The 12,019-nt window shown below is 43.1% G+C and overlaps 1 protein-coding gene across 2 annotated transcripts in view; it reads right to left on the minus strand.

Moving 5' to 3' along the window:
• The window catches only part of Ndufs1 (NADH:ubiquinone oxidoreductase core subunit S1), a 34,671-nt gene extending 22,678 nt beyond the window's left edge, over positions 1-11,993 (minus strand). The window contains exons 1-7 of one of the 2 annotated variants that reach the window (XM_036173272.1): positions 11,750-11,993; positions 6,522-6,587; positions 5,835-5,926; positions 4,633-4,740; positions 2,094-2,170; positions 293-374; positions 71-201 (exon numbers count right to left, since the gene is read on the minus strand). In XM_036173272.1, the coding sequence (XP_036029165.1) occupies positions 71-201; positions 293-374; positions 2,094-2,170; positions 4,633-4,740; positions 5,835-5,926; positions 6,522-6,582 (551 nt within the window). In that variant the 5' untranslated portion in view covers positions 6,583-6,587; positions 11,750-11,993. The remainder of the gene's footprint in view (positions 1-70; positions 202-292; positions 375-2,093; positions 2,171-4,632; positions 4,741-5,834; positions 5,927-6,521; positions 6,588-11,749) is intronic. The other variant, XM_036173273.1, reaches the window with a different exon arrangement.
• Between the last annotated feature and the right edge of the window lie 26 nt (positions 11,994-12,019).

Raw genomic sequence — 12,019 nt, forward strand, 5'->3', positions numbered from 1 at the left:
GCCAGGCAGGAAAACTCTAACTTCAGAAAATAAGTTAGCACCCAGTGATATTCCTGAAGAGAAACATTACCTGATGCATCGGGTACACTGTATACATCTAGTCATGATAGTCTTTACCAATGGTCCAATATTCTTGTCCTCCACAGCACGCTTCCCCTCTAGAAATCGACTCCTATCGCTTCCAAACATCATGGACTGGTCCTTAAGAAGATTACGAGACAGTCAATCTAATGCTGCTAAATTAAAATTAAAATGAGTCAATCAAAAAGATTTACAGAATTATTCTAGATACCTGTAGATCACATTCACCTCCCTGGTCACAAATAGGACAGTCCAATGGGTGATTTGCTAATAAGAACTCCATCACACCTTCTCTGTATGAAAAATCAAATATATAAAGTAACATAAGCAGCTACCACTAAAAAAAACAGTGACTTATATGCTAGCTCAATAACCTTAAGAGATATTTTTTATAATTAGCATAAATTTTTTTTTTTCATTTTTCAAGACTCATTCTATAGACCAAGATGTCCTCAAACTCATAGAGATCTGTCTGCCTCTGCCTCCCAAGTGCTGGGACCAAAAGCATATGTCACCACTACCTGGCTTAGTTAGCATGCATTTTAACTGACTTCCAGACACGCCATCACACTAGTATTCAGCTAGTATTAAACACAGTGTGAACACGTTCATAAGAATTTCAAATAATCTCTGTCTCTCTTCCTCTCTCTCTCTGTCTCTCTCTCTCCCTCTCCCCACTTCTCTCCCCGTCTCTTCCAATAAAGCTCTAGAAAGGTAAAATTATAAGAAAAAAAAAAAAAAGAAAGAAAGAAAAAAAATTTCAACTAAAATACTCATCCTAGGATGTTGACTTTCAGGGCTTTGTTTACTCATTTATTTTGAGACAGGGTCTCATGAAGCCCAGCTGGCCTCCAACTCACAATATAGCCAAGGATGTCCTTGCATTCTGATTTTCCTACCTACACCTTCCAAATGATGGAAACACAGGCATATGCCACAATTGCCAACTTTTTTTTTTTTTTTTGGGGGGGGGGGTTTTTTTCAAGACAAGGTTTCTCTGTGTAACAGTCTTCCTAGCTGTCCTCAAACTCACAGAGATCCACCTGGCTCTGCCTCCCAAATGCTGGGATTAGAGCCGTGTGCCACCACTGCCTGGCTCGTTTTTTATTTTTTTAAAGACAGGGTCTTGCTATGTAGCCCATGTAACTTCAACCTCCCAATTGCTGAAATTATAGGCAATGTGCTATCATGCTCGTCTTCTTAAAATTATGACTTTAGGGCTGGAGAGATGGCTCATTGGTTAAGAACACTAGCTACTCTTTCAGAGGGCTGGGTTCAATTCTCAGCACCTATATAGCAGCTCACAACTACCTGTAACTCCAGTTCCACGGAATCTGGTACCCTCTCAAAGACATACATACAAGCAAGATATCAATGCACATAAATAAAAATAAATAAGTCATTTAAAAATTTGGACCTTTAACCATATGTAACTCTCAAACACTGCTGGGGTAGGTGTAGCTTAACCCGCAGAATGATCACCCAGCATGCAGGAAACCTTGGGCTCAATCTCCACTACTGCGTTACTCAGGCATGGCGGCATTATGCCTGTAGTCCTAGTACTACGGAACTCTCAAGGTCATCTTCAAGTCCATGAGTGTGAGACCAGCCTGGGCTACATGAGATTATCTCCAGAATAAAGTTTTTTTAAATTGCTGAAAGGTTCTCAGAAAATATCTACATTAAGATGAAGACAGGGCTGGAATTACAGCAATATGGCAAAGCAGTCATCTGCATTAGTTCTATAGGTTTAATCCACAAGCCTCACACACATACACTGAGCACCAGAGCAAATACGAATGTGCCATGGACTCAGCTCAGTCAGTCCTGGGTGCTACTCATCACCTGTACCTTTTCAACGCTGACACTATTCCCCACGATCCCTCGACTACTTGCACTGACCCTCTACCGTGCACTCATTTCTGCTGGCCTCCAAAGACCGACACTAAATCCCTCATCGACAGCAGGAACAACTACCTCCTGACAAATCTACAGCAGCAAGAACAAAGTACCTGGCTTTCTTAGACTTTTCCGAGTTTGTCAGGATATTCCAGCCCTTCATAACGGGCATAGCACAAGCAGCAACAACCTAGAAGTCCAATGAAGAATGAAGAAATCCATTTGTATTTATAAGCAACGCTACACACAAAATATTAATAAAACATTTAAAAAATAAACAAAACCCTGGGAGCTGCATGACAACCTGAGATCTGCTTCAAAGATCAAAACAAAACAAAACAAAAAAACCCACAGGTTAGTTTTCAAAACAGATTTTAGTTTTCAGCTAGGTATAGTGGCGCATGCCTGTAACCTCAGCCCTCAGGAGGTAGAGGCTGCAAGTCTGAAGCCAGCCTGTCCAGCCAGAGTTTTATTTATAGTGAGACCTTTTCTAAAAGACAAGTAACAAAATTTTTTCCCCATTTTTTTTTTTTTTTATAATCATAGGATAATCTGACCCTTCATGTTAATCTTACAAACAAATCACTGCTGTGGTTTGTCCCCAAAAGGCCATGTACTGGAAGGCTGTCCCCAACCTACAGAGGCTTGTGAGAAGCAGTGCCAAGTAGGAGGCAAATGGTACAAGAGAGAGTAACACTGGTTTCTGGACGATCAGGTCTTCGAGCAGATTAGTTCCCATGAGAAGTGGGTTACTGACAAAAAAGAGGGTGGCCACTACCCAGTCTCTTGCTTTTCCTCCTGTCACATTATACTACAATCATTTGAGTCAAGATTTCTGGCTGTTCTAAATCTCTCTATGTAGACTAGGCTGGCCTCAAACTCAGAGAGGCCCCTGCCTCTGCCCTGTGAGTGCTGGGATTAAAGGTGTGCACCACTATGCCTGACTTTTACTTTTTAAACTTTTTCTGGTCTGTCTTTCTTTAATTTATTCTTACTTTAAAAATGTTTAAGACCAGGTCTCACTACACAGTAGTGCTGACCTGGAACTCACTATGTAGACTAGCCTGCCTCTGCCCTGAGTGCTGGGATTAAGGTGTGTACCACCACACTCAACCTGAACACCATTTTTGTGCTTTAAAAACCAGGAATGGGCAGACAAGGTGGTTCAGTATGTAAAGATACTTCCTAAGTCAACCCTGGCACCAACATAGAGGAGAAGAGTGACCTCACAAACTTATCCTCTGATCTCCACATGTTTTTTAGCACATGCATACGCATCATGCACACATACATGATAAAAAAATAAAGTAAAATTGAAAAAAAAAAGCATGGTGGCTAATAATACCTATATTAGCACTGAGGAGGCTAGTGGGTAAAGGCACTTGCTGCCAAGCTTGATAGACCTGAGTTTCATCCGTAGAACCAACTTGGTAGAAAAAGGAAACTCACTCCTCTGACCTCCACACACACAGTGGTACGTACGTACGTGCATGCACATGTGCACACAAATACATACACTAAATACAGTAACAGTTTTTAAATAATTTAACACTAGCCTGTGCTATAGCAAATCTGAGGTCAGCCTGGACTAGGTAGAGAGACTGTCTCACAAAAATGAAACCCAGGGCCAGTGAGATGGCCAGTGAGTACTTGTCAAACCCAGTGACCTCAGAGTTCAATCCCCAGGACCCATATGGTGGACAGAAATGTCCAGACCCTGTAAATTGTCCTATGACCTCCACATGTGCATCATACCCCAGATCTCATTTCCTACTAAATAAATGAACACATATCTTTTACATTAAAATAAAAACAAGACCAAACAGGAAAAGAGCCCCAAGGGTTTAAGGAGATAGCTTAGTCGATAGAGTGCTTGCTCTGAAAGCCTGAGAAACTTAAGTCCCACCCCTAAAACCAAGATTAAAAAAGCTGAGCACAGTGGAGCATGCATGTAATCTCAGCACAGGGGAGGCAAGGCGAATGTACCCCTGGAGCTTGCCCAGCTAGCCTGACCAGAGGGGCTGTCTCCAAACCTCCAAACAAGATGGAGAGTCATGGGGAATGACACTCGGAGTATACACATACACACACGCACACACACGCACACGCATGCACGCACGCACGCCACCAGCCTTGTTTTCATTTGTAGGCATTGCTGAGTCACAGCTTTATGTACAAAATGCAATTACATAACCTAAAATGAACTTCTCTACAATTCTTTGTCAAGTGAAATGGCACAGCATAAACATTTCTATATGCTATACACTCGCCATAATTAAGATACTGATATCTTGAGACCTGGTGGCAGCAGTGGCACATACCTTTAATCCCAGCACTCGGGAGGCAGAGGCAAGCAGATCTCTGTGAGTTCAAGGCCAGCCTGGGCTACAGAGTGAGTTCCAGGACAACCAGAGCTACACAGAGAACCCTGTCTCAAAAAAAGCAAAAAGAAGAAACCACCTTGAATTCCTAGACTTGTTATACTGTATTTATGTTATATAACACTCCCATCAATGTGTTTCACTTTGAAATGAATCACCTACATACAAAAAATATTGAATTTATAGTAGTATTGATTTTACAGAAAGTCTGCTGCAAGATTTACGTCTTCTCCCTCCTCCAGCATGACATGGAACTCCAGGCGTCACGTACCTTCGGAGCCTTCTCAATTTCCACCAGGCACATCCTGCAGTTGCCGGCCACAGACAGCCTCTCATGGTAGCAGAACCGAGGGATCTGCATGCCAACCTTCTCACAAGCCTAGAAGACAAAGCCTGCTGTCAGAAGACCTTCACTCCGCCCTGTCCTCGCTGAAACAGAAGGCAGGTGAGTCCTTTATTACTAACATCCATCCCCAAGTACCTCTATCTACACCCAGTCTTACGTACGTTCCTGAAGAGATTTCACTCTTTGCTTTGATCCCAAACCCATCAGCTCTGAAGCTGTCTCAGGACACAAGAGTCCTCAAAGTCCCCTCATTCCTATGTAAGAAATTAGATGAGTACACAGTCTGTGGTGAAGTCTTTTCCCATTATCTAGCCGCTTTGAACCTCTGTCCACAAGTTTCTCTGTCAAATTGTCCCAGTGGCCTCATACCTGAACTTCCCTTTTGTTTGTATGTTTGCGGTGGTATTATGTTCCCTGAAATACTGTGCACGCTAATAAACTTATCTGGGGTCAGAGACTGGAACAGCCACAGTATTAAACATAGAGAATAGGCAGTGGTAGCACACACCTTTAATCCTAGCATTCCAGAGGCAGAAGTCCATCTGGATCTCTGTGTGTTCAAGGATACAGCCAAGCATGGTGACTCCCACCTTTAATCCCAGGGAATGATGGCAGAAAGTAGAAAGGTATATAAGGTGTGAAGACCAGAAACTAGCAGCATTTGGCTGGTTAAGCTGTTAGGCTTTTGAGCTACAGTTCAGCTGAGATCCATTTGGATGAGGACTCAGAGGCATCCAGTCTGAGGAAACAGGATCAGCTGAGGAACTGGCAAGGTGAGGAAGCTGTGGCTTGTTCTGTTTCTCAGATCTTCCAGCACACCCCCCATACCTAGCCTCAGGTTTGATTTTATTAATAAGACCTTTTAAGATTCCTGCTACATTTGTTTGTTTGTTTTTGAGACAAGATTTCTCTGGCTGTCCTGGAACTCACTCTGTAGACCAGGCTGGCCTCGAACTCTTAGAAATTCTCCTACTTCTGCCTCTCAAGTGCTGGGATTAAAGGCACATGCCACCACTGCCCGATGTCTAATGTTTTGTTTTGAAACTAAACAGTAGGAAGTAACAATTTTTTAAACAAAAATCAGAGAACACACACAGTAACAAAAATAATTACAGCATGTGCATTACCTGCAAGACAGTGGTTCCTGGTTCCACCATGACAGACTGACCATCAACAAATACTTCAATCAAGTTACTCGCTGCTGTGCCCGTTGTTCGAACTGATCATCAAAACAATAAGGTGAAAAACAAATTACCAGGGTTTAACTCATTACAGCAGAAGCTAATGGACTAATCACATATACACATTTTCATTTTTTATTAGTCCTTTCTCTAGATGCAAACTTCTTAAAGTACTAAATCAGCACAAAGGCTTTTTTGTTTGTTTGTTTTCCAGATAGGGTTTCTCTGTGTAGTTTTGGTGCCTGTCCTGGATCTCACTCTGTAGACCAGGCTGGGCTAGAACTCAGAGATCTGCCTGCCTCTGCCTCCCGAGGAACTAAAGGTATATGCCACTACTGCCCGGCCTTAGCTGTCTACTTTAAATAAAGCTGAGACTTTAATATTGCTTTTCAAAAACCAAATGACCACTGGTTTTTGTTTTCATACAGAATGTAGTTTCTAACATTTTCTATTAAGTGTAAACTAAAGAAGGGAAAATTTTATTTTGAAAATTCTGTCAACTTGGATCATTTGTTGGTACTCTTATTTAATGTAAATTATGGACTCAAAATTTTCTGAAGAAATATCTAATAGACCATGGAACTGTCAAAGGTAAGTCTAATACTCATGAATATAGAACAAAACAAAACTTACCATATCCTTTAGGAGACTTAGAAAAGCCTATTAAGGCCCTTTTTAGAGGTATCCTTAACATGATAGCTAAAAAAACAAAACAAAGATGAATTATTGTAGAGGGAAAAAGGCCTAATTATAAAGTATCTGGTATTGGGTTTTCTTTGTTTTTTTGGTTTTTCAAGACAGGGTTTCTCTGTAGCTTTGGAGGCTGTCCTGGAACTTGCTTTGTAGACCAGGCTGGCCTTGAATTCAGAGATCTGCCTGGCTCTGCCTCCCGAGTGCTGGGATTACAGGCGTGCGCCACTACCGCCCGGCCTGTCATTGTTTTATGGTTTCATATTCTGAAAGAATATTCAGAAGTCCTGATGTTTTCTCTCAAGTTGTACAGACAACATTCAGTTCCAGAGACATTAGCTTATACGATGTCACACAGCTAAGAAGCAGTCAGTATACAGTAGACTTTGGGTCCTTGCACAGCTTTACAGCTGAGCTACATCTCCAGCCGTAAATTTGGGCTTTGTAATGCAAGGGGCAGTTTTGTCATAACCAAAAGAAGTGGTAAGAGCTTGGAATACAGCTCAATTGGGATACAATATACAAGAGTGTTTGCCTAGCATTCAGGAAGTCCTAAATTCTAATCCCAGCACAGCATAAACTGGATTACGTGCCTGTAATCCCAGAAGCTGGAGGGGGTGGAGGCAGGAGGATCAGAAGTTCAAGGTCATCTTCTACATAGCAAGTTTGAAGTCAGGCAGAGATACAGGGAACCACTGTCTCAAAAGAAAAATAAAGTAAAATAAATTGCAAAAATAACTATCATTAATAGCTATTTAAAATAAATAAAACACCCTTCTCCCCTCATCTCCTACCAGTATGTTGGGGTTTTTGTTTGAAACAGGGTCTTGCTATTTATCTTGGCTAATCTTGAAGCAATCCTCCTGCCTCTGCTTCCTGGGTGCTACCACAACTGGCTTCAGTATGCACTTTCATGATATATGAATTATATGTGATCCTAAGATATTCTGAGGTAGCTCAGAAGTCAAAAGCCTTTGATGCATCTTAAGAACCATCATTCTGGGCTGGAGAGATGGCTCAGAGGTTAAGAGCACTGGCTGTCTTTCCAGAGGTCCTGAGTTCAATTCCCAGCAACCACATGGTGGCTCACAACCATCTGTAATGAGATCTGGCACCCTCTTCTGGCCTGCAGGCATACATGCAGACAGAACATTGTATACATAATAAATAAATAAACCTTAAAAAAAAAATCATTCTGTGCTGAGGAGTATGTTTATCTCACAGACCTATAATTTGCTTGTATTATGTTTCTATCCTGAGTGATCATCAATTCATGGAATCTTCCTACTTGAGTACCAATTCCCAAGAGCTTATAAAAATAAGCTTTAAAACAATGGTCCTCCGTTGGACCTGGTGTTACAGGACTGTAATCTCAGTTATGTGAGCCACCAAAGCAGCAGGATCACATGTTCTAGGCCTGCCTAGACTCTGAGTAGTTCAGCGTCAGCCTGGATAACCTGGTGGGATGCTGTCTCAAAACCAGAAAGGTGACTGGAGATCTCGATTGAGCAGGTTAAAGCATTTGTTGCTCTCACAACCAACCCTAACTACAGTTATGTCTTCCTCTGGTCTCTACAGGCACCAGCACACACACACACACACACACACACACACACACACACACACACACACACGGTGCACCCGTATAAAGGCAGGCAAAACATCATATACAGAAAAGAAAGTATTTTCTTGTTGCTGTTATTAAAATAACAGGGTTTCTCTGTGTAGCCCTGGCTGTCTTGGAAATCGATTTGTAGACCAGGCTGGCCTTGAACTCAGAGATCCACCTGCCTCTGCCTCCTAAGTGCTGAGATTAAAGGTGTGCGTCACCACTGCCTGTCATGGAAGCATTTTCTTAATTGAGGTCCCCTCTTCTCTCGGACGACTTTAGCTTATGTCAAGATGACATAAAAGTTTTGTGTAGTTGGTTGGTTTGTTTGGTTTTGTTGACAGGATCTCATGTAGCTCAGGCAAGCCTTAAGCTCCTGATTCTCCTGCCTTTACCATCAAACTGCTGGGGTTTCAGGGATATGCAAGATGACTAGTTTTCTGTGTGTTTGTTTTTACCTTTTAAAGATAGCAAGAAAAAAATTATGTGATTAGAACATATCAATATTAAAGAATTAATTTTAAAAAGTTTCAATAGCAGTAGCAGTACTAAGAGAAAATAGTGTAAGACCAGATTTTGTTTCTTTTCCTTTTTTTTTTTTTTTGCCAGAGCTGAGGACCGAACCCAGTGCCTTGTGCTTTCTAGGCAAACGCTCTACCACTGAGCTAAATCCCCAACTCCTTCTTTTCCTTTTTAATTTAAAAAAAAAATTAAGTAAAAAAAATTAAGTATAAGTGTTTTGCCTGCTCACCATGTGCATGCTTGATGCCCAGGGAGGCCAGGAGAGGTTATCAAACTCCCTGGAACTGGAGTTACAAACAGCTGCTGAGTTGTCATATAATTTTTGAGAATCAAACCTGGGTCCTCTAGAAGAACAGCCAGGGAGGGGTCTTAACCACTGAGCCATTTCTCCAGTCCCAAAAGTACAGCCCACGCTGGTCTTGAATTGATGACCTGCAGGCCTCCACCTCTTCAACAGATCCTATGGCATGTACCTGGCTTTTAGCTACACAGAGATGAGACTGGCCTGAAACTCAGAGATCCATCCACAGGCCTCTAATCTCAAGCGCTGAGATTAAAGGCACTACCGTTCCAGATAAAATAGAATCTTAAGCACTAAAGTCTGTAGTTATCACAAATGACCTATAATTAAGTTTTAGCCGGGAGGTGGTGGCGCATGAGGACTCATGAGGCAGAACCAGGTGGATCTCTGTGAGTTCGAGGCCAGCCTGGGCTACAGAGCGAGATCCAGAACAGGCTCCAAAACTACAGAGAAACCCCGTCTTGAAACAAAACAAAACAAAAAAACGTTTCATTAATTCATAATTCATTTTATTTAATTAATTCCTTAATAACAGTAATCTACAATTTTCAATGCTGAATTTGCAGACATGAAGTCTACTAGTAATTTCTGGTAAATCAGTTATTGGTTCTTTATCTACAGAGCAGATTTACAATACTTTCTAGAGTGTTATTACTAGGTCAATAATTGCCAATAGTTAAAAACGAAAAAAATTCCAATCAAAACAGACTTCGGTTTAACCAGGGACGGCCCTGACAACCAGTTGTAAAGCGCTCTGCATTTGTGGTCCTCTTCTTTACTACCAGCACACGCCATGTATTCATTTTATTATCCTTCTTACTGAACGTGGGCTGAGCATGGAGCTTTAGTGGAGGACCACTTTCGTAGCCTGCACTGGGCTCTATCCCTAGCACAGATAACAAAGAAACAAGCCCCCAACCCTGAGTTGCAGGTGAATTATGAATTTTGGTACCTACTAGACTATAAAGGCCTTGACAAGAAATCTGACTATTGCCCTTTTCTGATGACTAGCACAGTGCCCTTACAAATTCCAGAATGGGCAGTACATATTCCATTAGTACATAATCCAAAAAATATTGATGAGCATGGTAGCCCAAATGCATAAACCCAACACTGGGAATGAAGCATGAAAGTCATGCATTTGAGGCCAGCCTGAGCTACATAACGATATAAAACCTGCACTAAATAGAGAGTTCGAGGATATACTGGCTTGCACAGTATACAGTTTGTTTTGTTGTGGTTTTTCACTTTGGTGGTATTTTGTTTTTGAGATAAATCTCATGTACCTCAGACTGACCTCAACCTTGCTATGAAGGCAAGGATCAACTTGGGACTCCTAAACCTCAGGCCTCACTTCCCAAGCAAGGGCCAGGATTATAAACATGTGCCACCATGTCTAGATTGGTGTATGTTTGCTGTTGTTGGTTTTGGTTTTTACATTCATTGATTTACTTTGTGTGTGCCTGCACACATGCACGGCAGTGGGGTCTGTCTTGTGTGTGTGGAAGCCAAAGGACAACTATTGGGAGTCAGTTCCCGCCTTCCAATCATGGGGTTCTGGGGATCAAACTCAAGTTGTCAGACTTGGCAGCAAGCATCATTACCAATTAAGCTATCCTGCCAGCCCTGATATGTGTTTCAGACATATTAGCTATCAAATAGAAACAAAAATAACTACTCAAGACTAGGATGTAACTCAGTTAGTAGAGTCCTTACCCAGCACACAAAGTGCTGGGTTCAATCCTCCTGTCTCAGCCTCCCCATCGCTGGGATTATAGACCAGCGCCACCACACCTAGCACATCTCTAATACCTTGGCTGTGATAACTATAAAACAACTTTCTAAAAGTTGCTGATGCTCTGGCTTAGAACACTCCATTTTAAGGATGCAAAACTCAGTGAGGGGAAAAAAAGAAAAGAAAAGAAAACATTCCCAGGAAAAAAGAAACCTAATGTTTACAATTCAGTGTGATCTTACAAACACTGACTCTCAAGAACCTCAAGACACTGCAGCTTCCTGACTTGGAACTGGCCTCCGAGCTAACTTTTTAAGATTCCGTTTTTATGTGTGTGTGTGTGTGCATGTGCATGTCTGTACGGGGGGGTGGGGGGGGGTCATGTGGGTGCAGGTGCTCTCGGTCCAGAAGAGGGTGGCGAATCCCCCGGAGCACAGTGACAGACAGTTGTGAGTCTCCTGACCTGGACAAGTGAGAACCGAACTCGGATCCTCTCCGCGAGGTGCTCTTTAACCGCTTAGCTAACCAGCCCCGGCTAACTTTTTAAAAGTTTTTTGTCAGTTCTCCCCGTCCGTAGGATGAATAAAATACCACCCAGCATGACCAATGAACTAGACAAAACAAAACAGTAGTGTGGACAGCTGCAAGACAGCAACCAAACAGAGATGCCTAATGTGTAAGTCACGCGGGACACTGGAAGTGAGCCCGTCTCCTCCTGTCAAGGCTATCTCCTGCTTTGCCCTGCAGAGGGGAAGACGCTCGCAAGCCCGAGCTCCCACAGGTCTTCCCATCTTTTCTCCCTTCAGCTCCATCAGACCAGAAACCAAGGCTACTCAAGCCTCACCGGCAGGTACTCCCCGGCCCCCGCGCTGGCGGGGCGGGAGGCGGGACCCAGTCAAGGACAAGCGGAGGATGACTTGTCTGACCTAACGGATACAAGCCTGCCAAGAAATAAAACCCTGCTCCAAGCACGTCAGCCTCCCCGCACCTAAACACGCCCTCACCTTCGCTCCGGCACCCACCAGGCTGCTCCGCGGACTTGTCCGGATCGCTCTGACCCCTCAATACCGGGCCGCTAAGTCAATATGGCGGCCACGGCTAACTACGTCAGCAGGACCTGGAGGACGGGAAGCCAGGAGGGACGAAAAACCCCACATACGACAAATCCCCCCCCCCCCCCCCTCGGGTCTCGCTCGGCAATTTCCGTCAGCCTGAGCGCGAGCCGGGAGGAAGCGGAGGAGGAACGAAGTGGATCCGCAGTTCCGCCGGAAGTA

Source organism: Onychomys torridus, chromosome 23, assembly GCF_903995425.1.
Source record: "Onychomys torridus chromosome 23, mOncTor1.1, whole genome shotgun sequence".
In the NCBI taxonomy this organism is placed as follows: domain Eukaryota; kingdom Metazoa; phylum Chordata; class Mammalia; order Rodentia; family Cricetidae; genus Onychomys; species Onychomys torridus.